We start from the raw sequence: 27,785 nt of genomic DNA, 5'->3' as shown, positions 1-27,785 counted from the left end.
CTTAGCTTTTTCATTGCTTTTGTACAAGTTCTGGCTTAATAGTATTGATATATTTTTTCCTTTTCTTGTATTAAAACAGGATATTTTTTTCTAGACATTTGATACATTGTCCATATTCTTTGCTTTTAAATATTTACAAGGGAGGCCAGAGTTATATGTGGTTTGAATTTGTGTTTATTTATAACTAGAAAAGATTACTTTGCTGCTTTAATTATGCTCTTATATTGCTTTATTTTGCACTAGAGTTTTAGGGCATGTTGTAAATTGTTTTTTATATTTTTTTAGTATTGTAAATGCTTTCTGATGTGCTGTGCTTATTTATTTCTTTACAGCAGATATTTACAGATTATCATTACTACCCAGAGGAATATAAAATGAAGATGTATTACATTATTATCATCCCATTTGCCGTCATCATCATCATCATCATCATCATTGTTATCATAATTGTGATCATCATCATCATCATCATCATCACCATCATCATCATCATCATCACCATCATGCTCATCATCACCATCATCATCCTCATCACCATCATCATCCTCATCATCTCATCCTTAATTCTTTCCTGAGAGATTGGATGAGGTTAGATCGAAACACAAAGCAAGGGAAAGCATAGACGTACAACCATCCTAGCATATCCAGTGAAATAGAGGGAACAAAATATACCATTCGTCTTCTATAGTTCTTTTACCTTAACTTGGCCCGGATTTTTTTTCCTTTTGTAGCTTGTGTGGGATGGAGTTGAGAGGTATATGAGGGAGGGGGGAGTGAGTTGGGGGGAGGACAGTCAAATGATGGGTGACAGAGCGACTTGGAGGCATTTTGTCTGCGGCCACCCTTTTCGGGATTAGGGCGTCGGGCTATAGATAGATAGCTTGTGTGGCATAGTTTAGTGGTGTGAGAGAACTGCTACAAATCGGCATCCTTTCCATAGCATTTCTTTGTGACAAGTATCGTATTTTGTAGCTCATTGGTAGAAGAAAGCAGTACCTCAGCTCAGCATCCTTTTCATAGCACTTCTGTGTGACTAGCACCATTCTATAGCTCAGTAAATGAAGAATATGGTGCTACAGTTTGACTTCTTTTCCACAGCACTTCTTCATGACTAGTCCCATTTCTATAGTAGAGTGACAGAAAAAAAAAAAAAAAAACTGTAACTTGACATACTGTCTATAGCACTTCTTCCTGACTAGTACCATATGCTTGTTTTAGTCTGTCGTTACTGCTCAGCGTTAAAAATGGAGAGACAGTAACTTTAGACCGAGTTAAAGTGACGAGAGTGCATTACTGTAATTGTTGCCATTACTAATTCTGACCTTTTCCTTGATGACTGACTGAACTGGTGATTTGCCAGTCACTTGCCTTGAGAAGGAGAGGCTTTGGGGGGGACTGCTGTATATATTGCCTTTGAATCTGATGACTTTTTATATCCTTTTTTTTTTTTTTTTTTTTTTTTTTTTTTTATGCTACCTCCACACAATTCAGTGTAACCCCTTCAATGCCTTGGCTTATTAATTCCTTCAGCGCAGTGGCTTATTTGCCTTTTCAGTCTATCTATCTATCTATCTATAGCCCGACACCCTAATCCCGCAAAGGGTGGCCGCAGACAAAATACCTCCAAGTCGCTCTGTCACCCACCATTTGACTGCCCTCCCCCCAAACACACTCCCCCCTCCCTCATATACCTCTCAACTCTTCAACCTCTTCAGTGCAGTGGCTTATTAATTTCTTCAGTGCAGTTACTTTTTGTTTAGTTTATTCTTGCAATCTTCAGGTGACTTTATTCAGATCAGGAGAGTTTTCAAGCTGTAGGTTTTATATGTAGCCTTCATTAACCCTTTCTGCATTAATATATGTGAGCACTAAACTGACAACCATCCCTCAAACCCCAACCATCCCTCAGATAGACACCTGTATAAGCTTCATCAGTCTAAAGCAGCCGAACCCAGCAGACCATCAGCCATCATTTGGATAAAAATCAATAACTGGATTAAAGTGGGAGAGGATTTTCACAGTTTTGTTGGCTGTGCAAATGTAAAAATAATCCCTTGCTCCCTCTTTAAAAAAAAATCCCCAACCTGAGATTTTTTTTTTTTTTTGTGTGTGTGACTGACTCTGGGCATAGGCTTCTCAGCCTGCCTTCAAGGCCCAGTAGTCCTCCTATGTACCGCACACCTCTACATGTCACCACCGGCGCTAACACCCACCGTCCATACTGAATACCTGCTAGGGCTGTCTCATACAGGACCGGTGTATTGGTATTAGCGGGGGTATTTTTATGACATGTCAGCGGGTCTTCTGGTAGATCAGTAAAGTCTGCTTTTATGAAATTCAAATCCTTAAACTGTTACCTGCCCCAGCGGGATTTGAACTCGGGTCCGTTAAGACTGCAGACCAACTCTCTACCGATTGAGCCACCGCCTCCCCCTAGCATGTCCCCCTGCCTACGGGTGACTTTACACTCCCTCTTCTGTCTTTCTTTCCTTCATTCTTTCCACTTCCTTCAGCCTGTGGGTGACTCTACACTGAGTGACAAGCCAAATGGTTTCCTGTGCACCCGGAAACCATTTACTACGCTGGGTGGTAACCATATAACCAAATTTTGGGCGCCTGGTGGTTTAGTGGGTAATTATTGCGCTCCAGTCGGATTGAGCCAGTGAAGGTTTATATCCAAGGGGTGGTTGGGGTTGATTGCTCATGTAATGCCACTCAGGGATGAGTGAGGCTGGTCACTCTCATCTTAAATGTCGGGACTAACTGCCTGGCCCCGGGCTCCTATGTTCCTCATGGGGCAGTGTAGGATTGGATGATGGATGGATGGATTATTATTATTATTATTATTATTATTATTATTATTATTATTATCCATCATCCAATCCTACGTTGCTCCAGGAGGAGCGTAGAAGCCCGGGGCCAGGCAGTTGGTCCCGACATTTAAGATGAGAGTGACCAGCCTCACTCATCCCTGAGTGGCATTATGTTAGCAATAAACCCGAATCACCCCTTGAATATAAACCTTCACTGGCTCAATCCGATTGGAGTGCAATAATTACCCACTAAACCACCAGGCCCCAAAATTTGGTTATATGGTTACCACCCAGTGTAGTAAATGGTTTCCTGGTGTTCAGGAAACCATTTGGCTTGTCACTCAGTGAAAAGTCACCCACAGGCAGAAGGAAGAGGAAAGAATGAAGGAAAGAAAGACAGAAGAGGGAGTGTAAAGTCACCCGTAGGCAGAAGGACAAGGAAAGAATGAAGGAAAGAAAGACAGAAGAGGATGGAAGGAAAGAAGGATGGAGGAGAGGAAAGGGCAGACACCCAACAGCAGCACTACATCGAGTGAGTGGATGGTGAGCGCCCCCACTCACCATATTATTATTATTATTATTAGTTTATTATTATTTTTCAACAATTACTTTCTTCCCCTTTCTTCATAACTAAGCTCCGGGCTGTGATATCCCAGTGTGTTATTCAGTACATTTAGGTTCCTTCCCCCTCTTCCTATTTTATTGAACATGATATTTAGGGCTTGGTCAAATGCCAGGGGCTGCTTTGGCCTTCGCTGACCTTCAACTCCCCCTGTTTTTTTTATTTTACCCCTTCCCTCTGATGTTATATTATTTACTTTATTCTTGCTGATTTTTTTATGATTAACTTTGCTGAGGTTTTTGAAACTGGAGAGGATTGATGCAGCCTTCAGTGATCTGTTTTATTGTGAGTTATTCTTCCTCATTCCTCCTCCTCCTCCTCCCCCTCTTCCTCCTGCTCCTCTTCCTCCTCCTCCTCCCTCTTCCTCCTCCCCCCTCTTCCTCCTCCCCCTCTTCCTCCTCCCCCCCTCTTCCTCCTCCCCCCCTCTTCCTCTTCTTCCTTCTCCTCCTCATCCTCATCATCGTCATCATCATCATCATCATCGTCATCATCATCATCTCCATCACCTAACTCAAACTCCCATCTAAGAGTATAGAGGACCAATTGACCTATCCTAAGCCCACACTTTATACACATCAAGCATACAGCAAACCCGTCGCCATTTCATCCTCATCATCATCGTCATCATCATCATCATCATCATCATCATCATCTTCATCTTCATCACCTAACTCAAATTCTTGTCTAAGAGTATAGAGAACCAATTGACTTCTTCTGTGTCCACACATTATACACATCAAGCATACAGCAAACCCGTCGCCAACACCTGCACGTGCTTGATATTGTTTCCTTGGCTGGGTCTTTGTGTTGGCTTTGGTTAGGTGTTACATTGTTTGTATGTATGTCTATCTATCTGTCTATTGCCAGACGCCTTAATCCTGTAAGGGGTGGCCACAAACATATCACCCCCATGTCGCTCTGTCCCCTGCCATTTCGTATGAATGTGTATATTTATGTTTTGAATTGTTTTTCTGTTGACTTCTTATGAATGCAATTATGTGGGTTGGGCTTTTTTTTTTTTTTTTTTTTTTTTTTTTTTTTTAATCAGTCTCTTGTTTCATTGCATTCCTAATCATGTATTTTTTTTTGCTTATCACTGTCTTGTTTCATTGCATACCTAACTTTTTTTTTTTAATCAATGTCTCTTGTTTCATTGCATTCCTAACCTTTTTTTTTGTTTGTTTGTTTATCACTGTCTTGTTTCATTGCATTCCTAACTTTTTTTTTTTTTTTTTAATATTCCTAACCTTTTTTTTTTCTTCTGCTTTTCACTGTCTTGTTTCATTGCATTCCTAACCACATCGACTAAAGGATGTCGCTCCGAAGTTTAGTAAAATTGAATAGTGTTAACTAGAGTGAGATGCCCTAAGATTGTTTCCACTTTACTCAACCCACGGATGTCGTCTTTAATAGCTAGGTAGAATCGTGTTAGCCAGAAGGAGAGAGAGAGAGAGAGAGAGAGAGAGAATGTCCTAGGGTTGAAGGGTTACATCTTTTTGCTACGTATTAACCCTGTGGACCTGAAGGCATCTTATGTATTTTATTGTTACTGTCACCAGGCCATTTTTTTACTTAGCTTAAAAAGGAGTTAGAAAAAGTTTGCTAATGATGTTTCCCCTAAACTAAATTACATCATCTGGAGGTAGCAGGAATAAAACAAAAAGGGCTTCATTGAGATTGTCGCTATTGTGAACCCAGCTCATCCGAATGTGAGCCTGGTGGACTGCAGGCTGAAGTTTCCCCTCTCCTGCTGTCCACCATCTCCCCTGAGAAAATAGGGAGGGAAATGAGGGGTGTTTGTATAGCGACAGCAGAGACGCAATTAAATCAGCACCTCTGTGTGAAGCTGTCCCTCTTTAGCATCATTCTGAAATGCTTAACTAATTCTTAAGTCCTTAATTAATTCAGCTGTTCTTAACTGGTTCTGAAGTCCTTAAAAGAATGCCTTTACATATTTCAGGTTTGATGATTTCTTTGTTTACAGTATTTGTCTTTGTGATATATTTGAGAACGTTAGAAAAAAAATTAAATACCAAAGTCATAACAATTGATTTAATGATAAAAAAAAAAAGTTTGTGATGATATTAAATCATGGATGAAGTTCTGAGAGTTCATAGTATGAGAGGAACATATATAGGTTGTCCATTGAAAAGTGTGCTGAATATCAGGAGGCTGATGTTGGATTATTTATGTCCAAAAGGGTGCAAACATATGCAAGCAAATGAAGGGACATACTACAAACACCCAGGGGCGCACCCAGGGGGGGGCCCTGGGCCCGGGTCCCCCCCTTAGCTCTCTGGGTCCTTTAAAAATTTATATATATTTATTTCGATAACAGCAAAACATGAAAAATTGGCAAGTACAAACAAAGAGTAACACATGAGCCAGCAGCTCTGACTCTAAACCTGCATGTGACCTCCCAGTAATTATCGGATTACCTGACCTCACCTCACTACGCCCCCCCCCCCCCCTTAGAAAATTCCTGGGTGCGCCCCTGCCAACACCCACTGGAAAAGTCCACTAAATTGCCATCCTGTATCTGGAATACAGTAAAACCTCGATATAACGGACTTCAATAGACCGGAATTCACTTTTATTGGACTCGAGGAGCTACCAGACTAAATTCTTCTATCTATCTATCTATCTATCTATTGCCAGACGCCTCAATCCCGTTTGGGGTGGCCACAAACAAATCGCCTCCAAGTCGCCCTGTCCCCCGCCATTTCACTACCCTGCTCCCAACTCACACCCCCCTCTCTCATATACCTCTCCACCCCATCCCTCCATCTCATCCTCGGTCTCCCCCTCCCTCTTCCACCCTCCACCTCACTCACATACACTCTCTTCGTCAGTCTTTCACCCTCCATCCTCTCCACATGGCCAAACCACCTCAGTGTGTTCCTCACAACGCTTCCTATCACATCCACATCAACACCACAACGCTCCTTTATATCCTCATTCGTCAGCCTGTCTCTCCACGTGACTCCACAAGCTCCTCTTAAATAACTCATTTCCACTGCTCTCACTCTTGACTTGTGTCCTTCCAACAACGTCCAAGCTTCACTTCCGTACGTTAGAGTTGGTATCACAATACTGTCATGTAGTAACTTTTACTTCCATGCTCACTTCCCTGTTTCTTATCACTGCTTTCAAGGAACCAGCAACCTTTCTTCCCTGCTGTACCCTTTCAAGCACTTCACCCTCCAAACCTCCATCCTTACTCATCACACTACCCAAATACTTAAACGTACTCACATTTTCCAATTCCTCACCATCCAACCTCGCTATACATTCACTGACTTCACCTCTCTCAAAGACCATCACTTTACTCTTCCCTACATTCACCTTTAGGTTCCGTTTCTTACACACTCTCTCAAACTCATCCACCAAGCCTTGCAGCTCCCCTTCATCTTCACTCAACAACACAGTATCATCTGCAAACAACAGTACAGGAGTTTCCAAACACTATCCTCTCTCACCAGGGCCACTCCAACATCCACTACCCTACCTTGTACCTCTTTTATTACCCCATCCATGTACAGATTGAACAACCATGGAGACATGACACATCCCTGTTTCAAACCAACTTTCAAAGAGAAAATTCACTTAGTTCACCATCCACATGCACTGCAGCCTTAGCACCATCATACATACTCTTCACAGCATTCAACAACTTCCCATCTACTCCATATATTCTTAACACTTTCCACAATCCTTGTCTATCCACCCTGTCATATGCTTTCTCCAAATCCATGAAAGCCGCATACAACTTCTTTCCCTTCTCTAGAAACTTTTCCACTAAAGATCTAAGAATGAATATCTGATCTACACAACCTCTTCCCTTCCTAAAGCCTCCCTGTTCTTCTCCAACTAATTTCTCTGTTCTTTCTCTAACTCTGTCTATAAGTATCCTACCATACACTTTTCCTATTATACTAAGAAGACAAATGCCCCTATGATTACCACACACTTCTTTTTCCCCTTTTCCTTTGTACAAGGGAATAATTATACCTGACTTCCAATCCTCCGGGACTCTACCTTCCTCCCAGGCCAATCTGCACATCTTCCACATCCATTCTACTACTATCTCTCCCCCATGCTTCAGCATCTCACCACACACTCCATCAATTCCTGGGGCTTTCCCCGATTTAACTTTCTTCATTGCTTCCACAACCTCTATCCTACTGATTTCTACCTGTCTTCTCACCTCCCTCCTTCTCCCAGCCATTCCCCAGCCACTTATACTCGCATTACTTCCATCCTCTACGTTCAACAATTCCTTAAAGTGTTCTCTCCATCTGCTCACTTTTTCTCCCTTCTCCACTAGTAATCTACCATGTTTATCTTTCACTCCCCTGCTAACTTCACTTCCACCCTGTCTTACTCTTTTCACTTCTCTCCAGAACATTTTCTTACAGTCCCTCCACTTTACACTCAAATTCCTTCCAAATTCCTGATCTTATATATTGGAAAAAGTCTGATAAAGCCGAAAGCAGTCCGGACTGCCTGACCACTTCAGCTATGTTCACCACAATAAGGTAAATTAAAGGCATGTTTATCAGTGCACAGTACAGTTTTATTTTATATATTATACCATTTGATTAATGTAGTGAAGTTATAACACAGTACAGTACCACAATGGTAGTCAAAACAATTTAAAAACTGTTCATGCAATCTGGACTAATGTCTGATATATCGGAAAACGTCCGGATTAGCAGGGTGAAGTCCGGATGTCGCTTTTATCGGAATTTCGCATTTTTCGGCCCCAATTAGTCCGTTATAGTGAGGTCTTACTGTACTGAGCCGGAACAATAGCTAAACATTCACAAAAAATTTATAGTCAGGAAGAAGTGCAGTGGAAAAACTGTAGAGCCAGAGCATTGTCTAATTCTGACATTGAGCTACATCGGATAGGTTGCAAAAGGATGAAAATTAGGGCCAAGCTAAGAGTTGAGGCAATAGATTAACAGAAGAAAAATTTGATAGGAAGAAGTCTGTCTATCTATCTATTGCCCGACGCCTCAATCCCGTTTGGGGTGGCCACAAACAAAACACCTCCACGTCACCCTGTCCCCCGCCATTTCACTGCCCTGCTCCCAACTCACACCCTCCCTCTCTCATATACCTCTCCACCCTATCCCTTCATCTCATCCTCGGCCTCCCCCTCCCTCTTCCCCCCTCCACCTCACTCACATACACTCTCTTCGTCAGTCTTTCACCCTCCATCCTCTCCACATGGCCAAACTACCTCAGTGTGTTCCTCATAACGGTTCCTATCACATCCACATCCACACTACAATGCTCCTTTATATCCTCATTCGTCAGCCTGTCTCTCCATGTGACTCCACAGGCTCCTCTTAAATAACTCATTTCCACAGCTCTCACTCTTGACTTGTGTCTTTCCAGCAACGTCCAAGCTTCACTTCCATACGTTATTTGTTAGGAAGAAGTGCTGTGGAACAAATGTAGCACCATAGGATAGTCTTATTCTGCCAGTGAGCTACATCAGATAGGTTGCAAAAGAGTGAAAGGTAGTGTCAAGTGAAAGTAAAAGGAATATAGTTCACTTCCTCTCATGCACGACATCTCCTCTCAACTATTATGTAGATGCAATTACGGATGACCTTATGGGTGAAATGCTCTCCCTAATAATTCACCTAAATGATTTGTAACTAGCTTTTTGACTATTGAGAGCTGGACTCTCTGTTGTTCAGTTTGCTGCATATAGTAAAATTAGCCCTGATAATAACTTCCTGATGTTTGGCATACTTTATATTGGAAATCCTGTTTGTACATTTTATCAGCAAAATTTTTATACAGCATTCTTAACTCAGTCTTTTTTGTAATATGAATAATGCCCTATAACACTTTTGTGTTTGATATAGACATGTGTAAAGGAAATATATTAATGAAGAGTATTAAGATTTTGGGAAGCCATTTTAACATCTGTGTGAAAGCTGAGTGTGTTTTTATATATATCTCTTCCACTCCTGTCTCACCTCATGACTTACTGCCTTAATACAGCTCACCTATTTATTTGTATGTCCAGCGGCACAGACTTTTAATAACAAGAACACTGTTTGAAGGATTTGTTTGACAGTTTGTGACAAGTATCTTTAACCTATATTGAACATTTAATAATAATTTTTACTAACTGCATACTGTAATTAATACTGTATGTTGTTAATACCTGCACTAACAGACTCACTTCTTTTTGCTACTTCTCCTCTCATGCCACTTGTCTTTCTATGGCTTGGATTTCACGGCTTTACTTATATCTCTGTCCTGCATAACTTTTGTGTAATGATAATAAATAATGTGTATTCATGTGCTGTAACTCCGTAGGTTTAATGATATCTTTCTGACACATCACAACTTAATCTTCACCAGGAGAAAATCATTTCCAAAAAGAAGGCCACCACCAAAAGTGCAGGCTGAGGTGGCTGGCGTCAGGCCCCGCCCTCCCTCCCCCCTACAAGGGAAATATCCGAGAGGATCTTGAGCCCGGCTCTGGCCTCCCTGTTTAGGCCGCCCGGCTACCTTTGCTGCGCGCCTTCTAATCTTTGTTAAACTGCAGGTGCACACTCAACACTACAAGTACAAAGCCACAAAGAACCGCGACGAGGAATTGAAAGCGATGATGGAGGCTGCCGCCTCTGTCGTGGCCGACCCAATTGCGGCCACCGGCACGGCCCCGGCGGCTACCACTGCGGCGGCGGCAGCAGCGGCGGTGGCAGCCGAGGCCATGGATGAGGAGGCTGAAAAGCTCTCTGATGAGGCCACAGAGTACAGGAACTGGTGTAAGCTGATGGAGCTCAACGCCATGAAGAATATCGGGGCTACCGGTACCTCCTCCAGTGCCTCACCCACGGAGGAGCGTAAGAAAAATGGGGCGGGGACCAGTTAGTGGTGGCTGGGTGGCTCGTGCCCCTGCCCCTCTCACATGCCCCTCAGTCCATCTTGTTGTAGGTTTAGGTCAAAGAAATAAGTGTGGCTCATTCTTAACCCTCAGGAAGGGATGTATCTCGTGCAAGGACACTGACTTAAATATGTGTTACTCATGGCAGCAGATTTCCAGCGGTGAGGCAGAAGGGAAGGAGCTGGAAGGAAGGACAGCAAAGGTCAGTTCCTCACCTTCTCTGAAAGTGTCAGAAAGAGAAAAGCAGTTAGACATTAGTTATAGAAAGATTTTTTTTTTTTTTTTTTTTTTTTTTTTTTTTTTTTTGAAAAATGGGAAAGAGCAATAATATTAGTATTAATATGGTAACATATGTAGAAGGCAACTATTTATCTTGTGAATGTCAAGGTATAATGCAGTTCCCGGCTTATCTCGTTTGTAGACAGAAATGGAAATCTATAAACGCCAAGCGTCCTGTATCCCAAACGACTCGTATCCATGTGACGAAGGTTCGATGTAGGCAAGAATAGAGTGTCAGGTGTTTATACTTAAAAGTGTGAATAATAAGTGTAAGGGAAGCACTTAAAGGCATTCTCCAGGGCTAGTGGTAAATAAGGAAGTGATGTAATTCAATATATTCTCCTTTGGTGCAAACAGAAGGCACAAGCAGTCTCCAGGGATGTTAAGAAGTGGAAATTCATCACTGGAACCTCTGCCTTCCGTGTGCCATAAAGCTGTGATTGTGAGGTGCAGAACTTGGTGCGTGTTGGTCCGTAGAGGACTTAAAAAATTAGATTAACACAAAAATAAAATGCCCTTAAAAAAAAAAAAATAGGAATAAGCACACAAGCTCGAGGTAAAAATAATGATAATGGTAGTGAGAAAGTTTGTCGGTGTTTCTTTTGTATGGCACATGGATAAAGGTCTCCGAGACAAACGTGTGGGTGTGACTGACTGACTCCATGTTTATATAGCAGCTTCATATCACATGTTTGTAAATATTGACAGTGTGTGTGAGTAGATTTATGTAAAATATGTGACCACAGGTGTTGTGCTTTGTTTGTGTAATAAATTATAGATATTTAAAAAAAAAAAGTGTTCAAAGATAGGGGCTCTAACTTAGATTTTTATTTGTACTTAATGATTGTTTTCTACCATTGTACAACATAAGTTTTGTGGTTGATAGCATATTTTTTTGTGTATTATAGTTGTGAACTGAAAGCATTTACATTTTTGATGCAGGTTATGTGTATATCTGCATTTACATAGCATTTACAAAACTGCCGGTAATTTTTGCTTTTTAGATACGTTGCCTCATGCTTATAGCTTCTATTATCTAATGCTAGTGACAAAGGGCCCTATTCTCTTGAACTTACGAGGCTGTCTGTTTCCTCTTCCTTTGCAGTTTATTTTGCGTATTCATAACCACTTTCCTCCTGGATCCTGTCCCCCAAAAGGAGGATGGGGGACTGCAGGAAGAGGACAGCTTCAGCCTGCAGTCCATTGGGTTCATATTGAGATGAACTTTGGGCTACATCTATTACTTTCCTAAACACTCATCTATGATGATGTACTGTTGTATTTATTTTTGCTGCTTTCAGGTGCTTTGATTCAACGTTGGAGAGATTTTTGAATGATTGGGGTTAGATGGAACCTTCATTGACCTATTCATTACCAGAGACCCTTCCTGAGTTGAATAAAATAACCTGGTTGTAGAAGAAGTAACAATAATACGCCACTGCACTGAAGGGGTTAATATCTTCTAATATACAGTATTTATGTGGATCTGCATAAATAACATACAGAGAACATTAAGCCCTACAGTCTCGTGGGATCTTGATGTTTATTCTTGCTCACTCTGAGATGATTTTAGTCAGCTTAGGAGAGACTTTTGGGACATGAGGGATTACATAGAGCTTTTGAAAAACTCTCCCCAACTAGAAGCTCTTTCATAAGTTGAATAAAATCATCTGGATCCAACAAGAATAAGCTCTAAAAGGCATTATTGGATCAAAGGGGTTAAGTTGTAATGTTGAGAAATAAACTGCTGAGGAAGATGTGCCGGGAACCTCCTCCAGTTGACGAGAATGGGGCCCAAAGTGTACAGGTGCAATGTAAAGTCTCTTTGGTGCTGTGCTTCTTGGTTACAGAGCAAAACAGGGTGACATACGTTAGGGATTTTTTAAGAGAACCTTTTTATTATTGGGGGAGGGGGCAACGTGTTTCCTCGTTTTCGAGTTTTTTAGCGGAATTCCACCTTTTTACCTTTTTTTTTCCACTTTTTTTTATGGAATTCCTTTTTTGTACCTCCCCCCAACCCCCCCTCCCCTCGCAACACTATTATTTATTTTGCTTAGCTGACAGTTAATGGACAGTGATGACATCCTGTCTCACCGATAGGCTTCCCACGCAGGGCCGTTATTTTTGTGGGCGAAGGAGGCTTGTAAGTTCTTCTTCCTTACTGATTTATTTTTATACACTATCACTGCTTTCCCCACCATTGTTTTTACCACAGTTTTTTTTTTTCCCTATTTACCACTTTTGCTTCTTCCCATACCAGTTTCCATCTATACACTACCACTACTTTGCCCACCATTTCCCCCTTCCTGCATACTGCCTCTACTTTTTTCCATACCAATTTTCAGTTACATGCCATCACTACTTAACAGATTTATTTTTGACATACTATTACTGCTACTATATTTGAAAGTCAGTTTTTTACAATGTATCACTGCTATTTTATTTACCAGTATAATTTGCGTACGTTGTTTTACCTACTTATTTTTGCTTTTGTCTGTAGCAGTGTGTCTCTATGTATTTGCACTGTTTATTTCTGCATACTAAATTTCTTCAGTATCAGCTGTTTTTACATACTTACAACTTCTTCACATCTCCACCAATTTATTTGTTCATGACTCACCACAACATCGGTTTATTTTTACACACATGATTCACAAGTATGGTATTTATGCAAACCCTGTCAATATTAAAAAAGATATAAATAACACAGGAGAATATTAAACAAAAACAAAAAAATCGCTGGGGAAGAGGTACCTAACAGCCTCCGGAGCCCTCAAGAACACAGCCCTAAGACAAGTGAACGAGGGGGAGGAGGCGGTGGTGGTGTTCCAAGCTTGTGATACACGTGTTTGTAGTCTGGGGTTGGCAGCTGAAAATCGTGGCAGCTGGAAAACTTGGCAGCGTGTCACTACAAGGCGTCTCTCTCTCTCTCTCTCTCTCTCTCATAGGCATTTTTACGTTTTTTGTTGCATTTCCTCTTGTGATAGAGAAAGGGATACTATATTATTTTCTGTTATTTACCCATGTTTTAAAAGGGAAAAAAAGTGTGGAGGATCACCTATTTTGATTCGTATTTTGAAATGTAGAAGAGGGTACTGTACTATTTTATATATTTTTGCATTTTGTCTTGTAATGTGTTAAGAGAAAACCACCTATATACCGTATTTTGTTTTTTCATCACTTTTTGAAATGAATGTGGTATTTCACTTGGGTTATTCTTCATTGCAGTGGAGAAGAGGGTATTACATTTTTTTGTATTTTGTGATGTAGAGATGAATGATTTGTTGTTCATGTTTCTTCATGTTATGCAGTGAAGGATTTATTTATATTTTGTTTTTGTTCTCCTCTTGTGTTGCAGTGAAGATATGTTATTTTTATGCTTCATTTTATTCTGCAATGAAGAGGAGGATTTCTATGTTATTTGCATTACCGGTTATGTCATGTTGGGCAATAGAATGGGTATGTTATTTTTTCTCTGTGGCTCCCGATGTTTTGGAAGGGAGAAAAAGGTAGTGTGTGTTATATTCCTGTGACGTCTCTGTACTGCAGTAGATGAGGGGCATTCTGGTTTGAATCTCTTTGTTTCCTCTTGCCTCTGGGGCCCATTCATCTTTGAGGGGGTAGCTGGAAGCGACTGTTACCTGTTCTATCTTGTTAAGCGATGGAGAACTCGAAAGAACAATCAGGAGAACAATGGAAGAACAATCAGGAGGGGTGGTGTACAGCAGAAAGAACAATCAGAAGGGATGGTGTACAGCAGGGTAGTTATTTTTGTACAGTGTGTGTATTCTTGGTCGCCGTCTAGGTTTTTTTTTGCACAGCTGGTTTTTTTGTACGATCTCGTGAAGTTGTATTGTTGGTAATTTAGGCGCGCTAAGTACAGTAATGTCCTAAAGACCTCTGGCAGGGTTCACGCCAATTAACACCCTTTTATTATTATTATTATTATTATTATTTGTTATATTCTTTTTCATATTGAGGTGTTGTCCATGGTTTATTCATAGTAGATGGTCGTATTCAGAATAGGAAAGACCTTTTGTGTGAATGGGAGTGATTAAGTTTATATCTGACCTATACAGTTTAAATTCTCTCCTAAAGGGAATGAAACTGTTTGTAAATAGGAAGACTAAAGTGGATTTTTTTTTTAATTGAATGGAAGGGCTAATGGCAGGTCCTTATAATGTTTCTTGTTCCCCTTTTATTCTTTTTTTGCTGTTGAATCCAGATAAATTTAAAAATCAGCTCATTAGCATCTGATCCCTGAAGTCATCCATTTTCATTTTGTTACTGTCTCCAAATCATCTTGAGAGACAGCCTTGAATAACAAAAATAAAATAAAAATATAGCAAAAGAATGAAGCATATAGAAAGGTTACACAGAATATATCATAGCAAAAGGATGAAACCCATAGAAAAGTTACACAGAATTTGCCTGTTAAAGCTTCACTGTGCCGTATAAAGCTAATTGCCAGTGTCCCATAGCTGATAGTAGTAGTTGTATTGGGAAAGTACTGATAGCGATAATGTATCTAAGAATGCATCTCTGACATATAATGAGGACTTCCATTAACACCTCTACATAACCATAGCAAGCTTGTGTGCGGTAATTACTCCCATTGTCTGGTATGCATTTTTGTTTGCAGCGTACTGAAGCCTTTTAACCCTCTCAAGCCAAGTACATGATTTGTTTTGTATTCTTGGTTTGCACAGATGATTTAGTCTGCTTTGGAAGACCCTCTAGTTGTGAGAGGGATCTGTGAGGCTGTATCTAGCCCCTGCAGTTTAAAATCCATTCCAAAGTATATAAAATCATCAGGCAATAACAGGAATAGAATATAAAATATACACTTGTTTTGAGGGGTTTATCTCCTGCTACTGTGGATTGTTTATGAGAAGCTGTGGAGTTATGTTTTTAGTATGTAAACTTTTTGTTATTGTTGATTGTGCATTGTCTATGTAAATTGTGTTGTTCACAGTCTGTAAGACTGCTGTTAACAAAAACAATATCTGTTTTTAATGTTCGTTTGAGAGTATGTTATGGCGGTGCTGATCCTCTGTGCGTTCCGGTATATCACAGATACTTCCATCAGCTCTTAAATTTTGAAACCAATAAGTTATATCTATTCATTATTTGTGGTTACTACTGTGTACTGTTGTAATGTCATGCAGTTAATACTGTTTGGAGCTGCTATCAAGTATTTATTAATGGAAGTGTCAAAGTTTGGTGGTGTTCATATTTATGCCTGTCATATTTTTGGTGAAATGCATAGCACTGTCACATTGTGCTACCAGCCAAATAGCAACGGATCATTTGATGCAATATGATATATATAAACTGCTGTGCTGGTTTGGCAGCCCCCCCCCCTTTTTTTTTCCTTTCTGTATTATGTAACATAAGGATGGAATGTGAAAAACCACTTAATAATTCCTCTGAAGATAAAAAGAAGCTACTTTAAGAAACAGATGCAATTGTGATTTCAGAAATATAATACCATAGAAGTTATGGCATTTACAAGTTACTGAAACATAAAACAGTGCAGCTGAAGTGGACTCATGTTAGTTGTATATTACTGTACTTGTATTCATTTTTTAACCTGCTTTGATCCATGACATATTCGTGCAATACTTAGAATGTGATGTTTTAGCGCCAGGTGTACTTTACTGGTGCATAGAGTTATAAAAAGTAACAAAAAAAAGTGAAGTGCTGTGGAGTAAGTGAAGGAGAACTAACAGTGAATTGCAGTACAACATTATTTCTTTACCTGATGTGTTTGTGAAAGTTAATTTGTCGTTATCTTGTTTGTATGAGAGTGTTACCGGTGATATGTGTTGTGTGTTGTTACTATTTCTATCAGTATTGCTGTAGCTAATACAAAAACGCCTTCCCCTTTTTTTTGTCTTCAGCAATTACTAGCCTCGTCACTACAAAGCTATGTATATTTTATTCTTGGTATCTTGTGAGAGTATATAATATCCAACTTTTGAAAAATATTACAAACTGGAGGGGTTAGATGTAGCCTGCATTAAGCACTTCTGCATAAAGTTCCCCTCCTCCCCCCCCTTTTTTATTTTAATGCAAGGAAGAAGGAACCAAAAGAACAGAACCCCACAAAATTGTTCCCCTCAAGAAAAAACAAAAATAGGATAACAGAGAGGAGTCTTTTCTGATGAAGAGTTGAGATAATGCATTCTGTGGAACATTCATTATTACAGTTATCTCTTGAGCTGAATAAAACCAATTAAATTAAGCAAGAATAAACTAAAATTGCCAACACTGTATTGGGGAAGTGCCATACTAGATCTTTATACTTTGTTTTTCATATCGTTGGTGCTGACACAATACCCAATTAAACTGAACAGATGGCGTGAACCCTGCCCCACCCTCGTATCTCTTTGTATCTCCCTCTGCAGCTGATCTGAGAATGTTGGTGCTATTGTCTCAAGCTGGTTGTGGTCTTGAAGAGTACGTATTTTTTCCTCTCTGTGTGTAGAAGATTGGAAATTTCTCCGTTGTCAGGACTCACTGCAGTATGTCCTTATTATGATTTTTTTTTTCTTTTCCCTTCTTAATTTGGGGAGTTGGATTTAGAGAGCAAGTTCTTCCATGTTAAATTTTTTTTCTTGTTGTCTGGACCCTACCTCACCCCATCCTTGAGTGGGAAAGTGAAGTCAGGATGATGGTGATGACAATAATGATTTCTTTTTTTTTTTCTGCTCTTTCTCTCTCTCTCTACTAAATCCACACTAATTTACAGAGGCAGCCTTTTAAAGTTTATTTGTGACCTTTAAAACTGATTTACCCTCTTCCTCTAATGTACAGTAAGAATTGTATAGGAGGTGTGATATTTTCAAGTGCACCCCTGACTTTTAACGAGGATTTAACGTAATGAGGACTGGCTTTGTTGGAGTAATCAGTGTCCCTTGTTACCCTCTTGTGTGTGTGTGTGTGTGTGTGTGTGTGTGTGTGTGTGTGTGTGTGTGTGTGTGTTTGTGGGAGAGAGAGGCGAAGGTTTGTTAGTGTTCGTGGTGTTTCGTTTACTCTCTGATTGTGCCGTTTGTTTTGGTCTGTACACATATTTTAACTTAGCTACTCTTGGGTTGAGCTGTTGTTTTTTTCATTTGTATATCTTTGTATGGTGCCTGGTGGTCAGGTGGTTAGAACAACCCAACAAGTGACAGCCTTGCACAGGTTTAAGCAAGAGGTGACTGGGAGTTCTTTCAATCATGCCATGCCGTCAGGGGAAGTAGGCTGGTCATATACCCTTAAATGTGCTGGATTCTGTTAGCCTAGCCTCAAAAGCATCACAGAGTAGGTAATATGGGATTGTCTGTTACTGTTTTTATATTACAGTACTACCTTAACATCATCCACTGTTAAAAATTGCACTCATGAGTTCGGAAGATGGAGTGGGACGTTGTTGTTGGTTGCAGGTTGTATTTGAAGCAAGCTGCATTAGTAAGTACAATATTTTTTACTTGTATGTTCTCCTCCTTGGGTTTACTGTGCAACTGGGGATGAAAGATTGCCTAATATTTCACCTCGTACCTCTCACTTTTTCTTGATGTTGCCTCCCTCTGCTGGTTATATGTCTCACATCCTTTGCCTCGTATACTCCTCTCTTTCCCCTGCTGGTTAATATTCCTAAGGTGAGAGATGTTTGGTATATTTTTCTGTCATAATATTTCACCTGCTTCTTACTTTCCTTTGCTAGCTGATATTCCTAAACTGAGAGAGGTTTGATGTGTTTCTCTGTCCTAATATTTCATCTCATCTGTCACTCCCTTCCCTCTGTATTTTGCTTCTTTTTTCTGTGTACTAGCTAATATACCTAAGGTGATTGAGGTTTGATATGTTTCTTTGCCCTAATATTTCACCTCATCTGCATCCCACCTCTCTCTTTATCCTGTTTCTGTTGTCCATTTGTCCATAGATGATTCTCTTTGATATGATGCATCAATGAGGGAAGTGACGGACATGCCCTAAGTGTGAAGTAGAGACAGTGGAATAGTAGGCCGTTTTTTCCCCAATTGTACGTGATCAACTGTGCTGTGTGTATTTCCTGGTGTCTTACTGCATGTTGTACAAAAGTTCCATTGTTCATTTGTACATGGAGGCGTTTTATCGTAATGTAAGGTCTGTTCTGTTTTAATGAGTTGCTGTTGATACTTCTCTCTCTTTTGTGTGTTCTCCCTTCTTGTTTTAACCTCACCCCATCCTTCGGTCGGGAAGAGGGTTATGATGATGATGATGATGACGGTGGTGATGATGGTGATGACGATAATAATGACGATGATGATGGTGATGGTAATGGTGGTGATGATGAATGACTGGTAAATTTTTTTGTACAGGAACTTTTTTATTTTTTTTTAATATGTTTTCCATGTTGGGCTTCCAGTGTTCTGTTTTTTCTTCAGGTTAGGGACTCTGCTTTTGCTCAGTGCTTTAGTTTTAATAAATATACTCTGTCTACCCAAACTTGGCTTAAAATTAGCATCACCATGTTGAAGTGTAGCAAGAAATTGACACTAGAATATGGTGCTAGTCATGAAGAAGTGCTATGGAGAGGCTCTATTACATTTGTCTCATTTTGCCAAGCTAAGGTGGACGGAGTGTAGGAAGTCTATGTTATGTCAGCAGGATTGTTGTGTCCCTGGAGCGAGGGTCGTGTTTGGAGTGGCTTTGGAGAGTTCGTGACACTTCCTCCTCAGTGATTTATCGTACATGTTGCACTTCAGTATCCTCTTGTGTATTGCAGATACTGATTTTGTTGATATTAAAGGTATATAAGTAGTGGGATATGTTTATGAGTTTTTGTTCTTCTCTCTACATCTTAGTACCATCTTGTATGTTGCTTATTCAAATTATGTTGATCTGAAAAATTAAGTAGAATGTTCTGGTGTAATATGCAGAATAAATAGCTAAGGCAGAGGTGCTAGGGAGTGTCTAATGCCACATGGAGTACAACGCAGAATCTCAACCTGCGGAGAAAAATAATACTCTCTCTAACGTACAGTATCAGATGAGTACATGAAAGTGGATCTGATATGTGGAATGTTCAGGTACAATATGCTGGATAATCACTAAGGAAGAGGTGCCAAGGAGTATCCAGTGCCCCTTGGAGTATGGCACAATATCTCAACGTGCGGGAAAAATAATACTCCCTCATATTACCTACAGTGTCAGATGAGTACATGAAAATGGATCTGATTTGTGGAATAATGTATGTGTATTGATTGATATTATGAAGTGATGTTTTTGTGGTTATCTCAGCCATAGTTCTTGAAGGCATGTAAAAACTGTACTGATGTTTTGAATTTTCTAAGAGTCAGAGTATGGTTGGAAGTCTTCCCTGTATTATATTCGTGTATTGCCATGAGTTCAAAGCTGCAGTAAGTCCTTGTTAAATGTCGTCAGTTTTGATGATCCATTTTTAGCTATCATGTTCACAGTAAATTAATAAAAATTGTGGCAAGTCTTCAGCGCTGTCTGTGAATCTGGTTTGCCAAATTCTCCCAGAGAACAAGCTGTATAGGTAAAGTTGCAAAAATTTTAAACACGTTTTGCTGTGTAAGGAGAACTCGGTGTTTTTTGAGTCTTCATGTTAAGTAAGGGATGATCCGTCTGTATCTTTGTCAGTCTATGTATCTACCTGTATTAATGTTCAGTTGCCAGTGTCTATGTCAGATGTTTGTAAACCTGGCAACAGCAACATACTAAGCTGTGGAAAGTGGCAAATTAGTTTCATAGATAGCAATGGGACTTTAATGGATAATTTTTCGTTAATTCACATAAGACTTAATAGTAAAAAAGGATGTTTAAAAAGGTGACTTATAACAGGGTCTGGCTGTATTGTAAAACCTACTCAGTGCTCAACCCCTCTCAAACTGAGCTGCTCAAGGAGGTGTGACCGCAGGACTCCCTCGTCTGGCAGCAACGCTCAAGTTAGGACGTAACGCATAGCAATACATGAACCGAGCTGAGTCCTTTGTTTAGCACTGAGCCTGTTTTATAATCTTGGGTTCAGATGTTGTACTGTAATGTCCCTTTGTTTTGTCCATTATTTGAGTGGTAGATTGGTGAAATGATTGAATGGGGGTGTTGCAATTTGACATCCCTAAATTTTTCACATGGTTTGAGTGGTATTTTGGTGCAGTAATTGAATAGTAAAGTTATATGGGAGGTGTTGTAATGTCCCTTTGTTTTGTCCTTAATTTAAGTGGTAGATTGGTGAAATAATTGAATGGCAGATATATTTGGAGTGTTGTAATTGGATATGTCTAAATTTTGCCCATTCTATAAGTTTAGGGTACAGTATTGGATTATAAATTGATACAGCATCCCCAAATTTTGACCATGATTTGGGGGGTTGGTTGATGAACAAACTGAATGAATAGGTTGTTTGTGCTTTGTAATTTCATATCTGTAAAATTTGTCCATGATTTGGATGTTAAATCGAAAAAACAAAGGATGGCGCTGTACCTGTTTTTATAATATCAGGTTCAAGTGTGGTACTAGAACTCATGTACAGTTTTAGTTCATACCCACTTTATTTTTATTTTATTTATTTAGTTCCAGGAAAGTGTGGACTATCCTATAACTAAGCCTGTGTTTGGTGCATCATCTGTATATTGACGATAGCAACAGACTTGCAGCTGGATCATTTGTTTTGGTGTGAGTGGTTGTTTTGCCTTTATTGTACTTACTGTGGTGCTGCTGTGGTGTTGTGTATCATTTGCCACACTTGTGCTAAATCTCTTCAGCTCTTGGATGTGTGTGTTTTTTTTATTAATATTATTATTTATTGTTATTATTGGTAGTAGTATTTTTTATTTAATGCTTTTGCTGCCCTTAGATGTTTATATTCAGGTTGTGGAGAGAAACCAGGTTATGAGTTTATTTTTTTATTTTTTTGATGATGAATAAAGGGGGAAAAAAAAAATGGAGACTTTTAAACCCCCATTGCTACAAATGGTTTCTCTTTAGGAAATCTTGTAGTGAAGGGGTAAGTGAATTTTCAGTCTAATCTCTCCAATTTAAAAAGTTTCCCCAATAGCAAATTAAACTGTCTCTTCCAAGAATTAAAATGAAAAAACACATCACTGAGTTGAATAGGTGAAGCGTCTGTCTGTGTTCCTCAAGGTTCTTACTTAATTTATTGAGTATACGACTTTGATACAAATTTGGGTGGGTGAAAATGATGACTGTGTGCAGCTTGTAACATTATTATTTCTCATAGCTCCTGAAATAATTGATGGAGTGAAAAATTCTTTTGTTTTTGTTATGATGTACATGTTGAATTATTATTATTATTTTTTTTTATTTATTTATTTTTTTCTGAAATATCATGCAAGAAACTGTTCATGTTAAAATATTTGTAAAGGTTTTTGTTAGGGGATTATCAAGGTTCTCTGTGTGACCCTCTGATCGGTTGGTTAGTTCAGCACTCCTCCTCCTCCATTTATTTATTTTATTTATGTATTTAAAGATTTTCCATCAGTTATTGAACACAGATGTATGTGAATAATTTTGACATTTTATAAGTACTGTATTTTTATTAGTAGTAGTAGTAGTACAGTATTAGTAATAGTATCTGTTTGTGCAATAGGTAGTGGAATGGGAAGTACTATTACATTCTCTTTTACTGCCAGATTTAAAGTACAGTAGTTACATACCTTCCTCTCCTGTATTAAATGATCTGGAGTAGCTTAGTATAGGGGCCTGAGGAGGGTAATTTCTCTCTCTCTCTCTCTCTTTCTCTCAAGTACTAGCATAAATTTACCTAGTTTGACAATCCAGTTAAAATACGGAGGAAATAGAATGCTAACTAACATCACCGATCAGAGGGTCGTATTCCATATTATAAGCCCTTGAGAGTGAGGATTATGGCCTAGAGGATTATGGCCTAGGATGAATTAATTTGAGTGGGAGATAGATGAATGAAAAATAACAGCTAAATGTATAATAAACTTTGAGTGGGAGAAAAATGAAAGGAAAAAAGGTTGGTGTAAATATAATGGAGGGTTTAATGGTCTTTATCTCAAGCCTTTTCAGTATAAATCTTTCCTGAGTTGAATGATACTGTAATAATGTTTGGTGATGATGATGGTGGTGGTGGAGGTGATGATGATGATGGTATTGGTGATGATGATGATGATGATGATAAATATAAAAATAACTGAGTAATAATATTAATAATAATAATAATAATAATTGTACTGAAGATGTTTAGCGAGAACTTTTTAACTAATTCATTATTAGAAAAATAAGGATGATTTGTACTGAAAGGAGATTATAAAAATTTTTCTGCAATTCCCTCATTATACACAAAACAGTAACATCCGATAAATAAACGAAAACAAGGGTGAAAGGATGAAAACAAGGGCAAAAGGGTGAAAACAAGGGCATCCACATTCTCAAGGGATTAATACTTCATCCTGGTTAATCTCAGACTGTGCAAGGTCCACAATTCAGTGTTTTAAGAATTTGTTGCTCATCTTCCCTCTTATTTACACCCAGTGCAATACACAAATAGGACTGTCGAGGCAAGGTTGGCGGTCTGAATGTGACTTGTTAATTATCTCATATTTAAATAGCTTGTTATGTTACAGATGGGATGGTTAATTTGTGAATATTTGCAGGTATAGGCAGTTATAATTTCAAAGATCTTATGGTCTCATTTTAAACAGTTGGGTCGGATAATTTGTGGATATTTGCAGATATAAACGGATCTCTTACAGTCATTATTGTCTCATTTCATAGAGTTGGATCAGTTAATTAGTGGATACTTAGAGTTGTAAACAGTATCATTTCAAACAGTTCTTTTTATCTCACATCAGACACTTAGTTCAGTTAATTTGTGGATATTTGCAGGTATAGGCAGTTGTAATTTCAAAGTTGGTATCTCATTTCAAACTCATTATCACCTGTATTTGAAGTTAGCTTAGGAGGCTTTATATCACCTTATCCTTAAAGATTTATTTTACATTTAACCTCTTAATATTGTCATGTAATTATATCGTTGTAATATCAGTATTCTTTCATCAGTGAGAGACTAATGAGGAGAGTGTATGTGAGTGAGGTGGAGGGGGGGGGGGAGAAGGACGGGGAGGCTGAGTATGAAACAGAAGGATGAAGTAGAGAGGTATATGAGAGAGAGGGGTGTGAACTGGGGGGAGGGCAGTGAAATGGCAGAGGACAGGAAGACATGGAGGTGATTTGTTTGTGGCCATCTATTACAGGATTAAGGCATCTGGCAGTAGATGGATAAATAGATAGTTTTCATCAATTTAAAAAAAAAAAAAAAAAAAAAAAAAGGATATTGAGTGACATTTGCATATCATGAAGGACAAAGTGTTAAAAATTTTACTCCAGTTACTTAGAACACCACTGTATAAGTCAGAGAGATGTTTCAAAAATTTTCACTGTCTTTAAAATGCATGTATAAAGAAAAATAACTCCTAAATATGTCTAGATGGTTAGAATGATGGGGTGGAGCTGGGGTTGTGGGTGCCTGAGTGGTTTGTGAAGGATCGTGTGGTACATTGAACTGGGCTTGATGTTTATAGTTCTCTCACATTCAAACTGTTGCATTGTTTTTGTTTCTCTCTCTCACCCGGTTTTAGGTGAGAAAAGGGATGATGTTAATGATGATTGTGATGATGATGATGATGATTGATAATGATTGATATTGATGATGGTGGTGATGAGGATGATGACACTGATAATGAAGATGACAGTGATGATGAGGAGGAGGATTGTTGATGAGGATGATTGTTGGTAATGATAATGATGACAGTGATGACATAATTTGCCCTCATATCCTTGCAAATATCCACAAAATAAATATCCCAACTTTGCTTAAAAATTGATCTGACATACTGTATTTTATTTTTATTTTTTTATCTCTAATTTATGTAACTTACTCAGTGTGCTAATATTTTTCTGCAATACTGGATGTGTTCTGTGATGGATGATGCAATGATATGTTAACCTGTATTATTATTTTAGACTCTGCTTACTGTTAATGACATTGTAAGATAATTGCAATGTCTTATTTATCAGTTGTGAGTTATGAAATTGATGTGAGACGAACCTCCCTTTTGTGGCATTTTTTCTGAGTACTTTATAGCCTAACTTCAGGTCTGTGCATCTTGAGAGAGTAGAGGTGTTGCTTTTAATATACTGTACTGTACTTCCATCCATTTTTTGTACTGTGCTTGGGCCCATCAGGTGGTGTAATGCATTGTAACGCAAGTACAGAAAGTCCTCAGTGTTAGTCTTGGGTATTACAAAGTTTCAGAACTTTATCCATACAACACATGCTATAATTTGGGGGAAACTAGCAAAAACATTGACACATATTTATCCATACAACTCATGCTATACTTTTTGGGAAACTAGCAAACACAGTATCACAAATTTTTCCATACAACAGATGTTAAAATTTTGGGAGAAAGTGGCAATTTATCTGCATAGGAATAAAGAAATGCATAAAAATATTGAAGATGTATATGACAACATTTTCCAAACGACTGGCGCTGTAAATTAAAAGAAGTGACAAATCAGCTTTATGGGTAGCAGTGAAACATTAACAGGCAATTATTATTTAGTGTACTTTAGTTTACAAAAATTACCCTTACCCCTTCAGTCTGATAATGTTCTTTGTTATTACAGTATTCTTGGTGCTCTGAGGTGATTTTAGTTTGGTTAGAGAGAGAGAGAGAGATCAGGTTGTGAAGGCATTAATTTACACTACTTCAAACCCAGTCAAGACAACTGATCCCCCATGCCAAACAAAATAATCGGGAAGCAACCAAGAATAAACTGAGAAGACATTATTTTTTATGGATGGGAATACTAGTTAGTTTTTGCATAATCTATTATTGGCTTAAGAGCAGAAATAAACTCCAAAATAAATGACTGACAATGAGAAACACACACACACACACACACACACACAAAAGACAAAATGAGGACTTTTTGTACTTAGTGAAGGAGGGAGCAGTGTGTAACCTTGTATCACTTTCCCGATCATGTCACGTAACAGATGGAAAAGCCATCTAACTGGACTTCATGAGATTATTTTAGTAGGTGGAATTTAGTAGAGACCCCGGTTAACCTCTTCAGCCTTTGTATGTCGTAAATAATTTGTTCTTGCTGCTACCAGACAATGTTATTCAGCTTAGGAGAGACGTCAAACTAGATGGGTTAGATGTACTGTAGGCAGCAGTAACATTTCCACTGTTTTGGTCCTCTCTTTTTTATAATAATAATAAATTATAATAATGATAATAATAATAATAATAAGTAAATAAATGAGGAAAATAGTAAATGAAACTGACAAAAGCAGGAATAAAATAGAAATAACATTGATTGAAAGACTGAGGGAGAGAGAGAGAGAAGACCTTTATTCCTGTTAGTAAAGCAGACTTCCCAGCATTTCTTCCTTACTAAATTATCTCTGCGTTTGACACTTTCTTCCCCATTATTTTATTTCTGCATATGACTCCTTAATAATCTCATATATTAATCCAACTATCCATCATTCAAGTAAATATTGCCCCATATAAACAGGATCACAGAGAAATGGGACTAGGTTAGGTGATATTTACAGCAGCATTGACTAGAGAGGAAGTACATAACATGCAGAAGAATAAGTTAGCACACAGAAAAATTAATTAGCATACGGAAAAATTAATTAGCATACAGAAGAATAAATTAGAATACAGAAGAATATGTTGGCATACAAAAGAATAAATTAGCATACAGAAAAATACTGAGGTGTATAATGCAAGATAAATCATTAAGGAAAGGGTGCTAAATTTCCAGCGGCTGTAAGCTCACGGGAATTTAGCCCTTTGTCTCTTCTTTGAGTCCAGATTCCCACAGCTTGCTAGGCCTGTAGTGATTGAATCTTGTTTATTTCTCTCTCTCTCTCTCTCTCTCTCACAGCTTCAATCCTCATCATATATGTATTTCCTGTTATCATCAATTTTTACTCTACTTTTGAGTTATTTCTAGTTGTGGAGGGTTTAAATAAGGCAGAATCTAACCTCTCTAGTTGAAAAAAATCTAAGCGAAAATAAAGCCACCTAGAAATAGCAAGAACAAAGAGGGGAAGGGGTTAATTTTGCCGGGTGATGGGGTTAACTTTTCCATGTGTGATTTGAACTCGGATTATGAAGTCAGTCTGTCGTGTTAGGGACACTCTCTCTCTCTCTCTCTCTCTCTCAGGTTAGAAGTGTGGAAAACAAAAACAAAAAAAAAACGATCTAGATTGATAAGTTATTCTCTAATGATTATTGTCTATGTACTGTAATGCTGTTGTTAGGGTCTGAGTTTAAGGCATGACAATATCGTTTGGAACTGTCTCTATCTGTATTTCCCACTGCCTATGATCTCCAGTCTTTAAAACGCAGTGTGTCCAAGCATCTCGATGTGAACGGATCTTGAATTTGGCTCTCTGTTATCTAGTTTTTGTTTTTTCTTGGAGGGAAGAACCGTGTGAGCTCCTGGCCTTTTGTTCCTGCTTTCTTACAGTAAAAGAAAAAAAAAAACATGACAAGGGTGGAAATCCAAGGTGTGGTTGTGGGAGGAGGTTAAAAAAGATTATAAGAGAGTTGCCAGAATAGAGAAAAAAGGGTTGCCAATTTAGGAACTTTATAGCAAGATCTGATACATTTATTTCTATGTAGCGAGCATCATTTTTGTCTTATTATTTTGAGATCGTTGCCCTATTTTTGTTAGCATATTTTTGGAGATTTTTGTGTTAAGTGACTCGTTGACAATTTTGAAAGCATATAGTAACCCTCTCTGGAACTGGGGCGGTATTCATAGATATTCATGAGCTTAAGTTGCGTTTAAGATTTTTCTCTTCATTCACACAACTGCTAAACACTTCAACACTGTACAACGTAATGGTATTAAATAATGAAGTGAAATTATGACAAGATAATTATTGCAAAATAAAACACTGGTCCTCTGTATCATTTGCCACAGTAACTGGCATAGCACAGAAATTGGCCAAGAATATTTATGAATACTGCCCCTCATTTGGCAACACGAGGATGAGGTGGACTGGGAGGAGGCAATTTATTTTTTCCAGGATCTCAAAGAATTTCACCTTTGCTCTCGTTTGCTGAGAGGTATGTGA

General features: G+C 38.7%; 1 protein-coding gene across 1 annotated transcript in view; it reads left to right on the top strand.

Moving 5' to 3' along the window:
- The window catches only part of LOC145395873 (uncharacterized), a 74,889-nt gene that overhangs the window by 7,609 nt on the left and 39,495 nt on the right, over nt 1-27,785 (top strand). The window contains exon 6 of the mRNA XM_080269397.1: nt 10,013-10,337. Within this exon, the coding sequence (XP_080125523.1) occupies nt 10,013-10,337 (325 nt within the window). The remainder of the gene's footprint in view (nt 1-10,012; nt 10,338-27,785) is intronic.

Source organism: Coenobita brevimanus, chromosome 33 (assembly GCF_032717465.1).
Source record: "Coenobita brevimanus isolate Jiangsu-jjx chromosome 33, ASM3271746v2, whole genome shotgun sequence".
NCBI classification, from domain to species: Eukaryota; Metazoa; Arthropoda; class Malacostraca; order Decapoda; family Coenobitidae; genus Coenobita; species Coenobita brevimanus.
The sequence above is the reverse complement of the archived record's forward strand: the minus strand, read 5'-3'. Positions and strand labels throughout refer to the sequence as shown.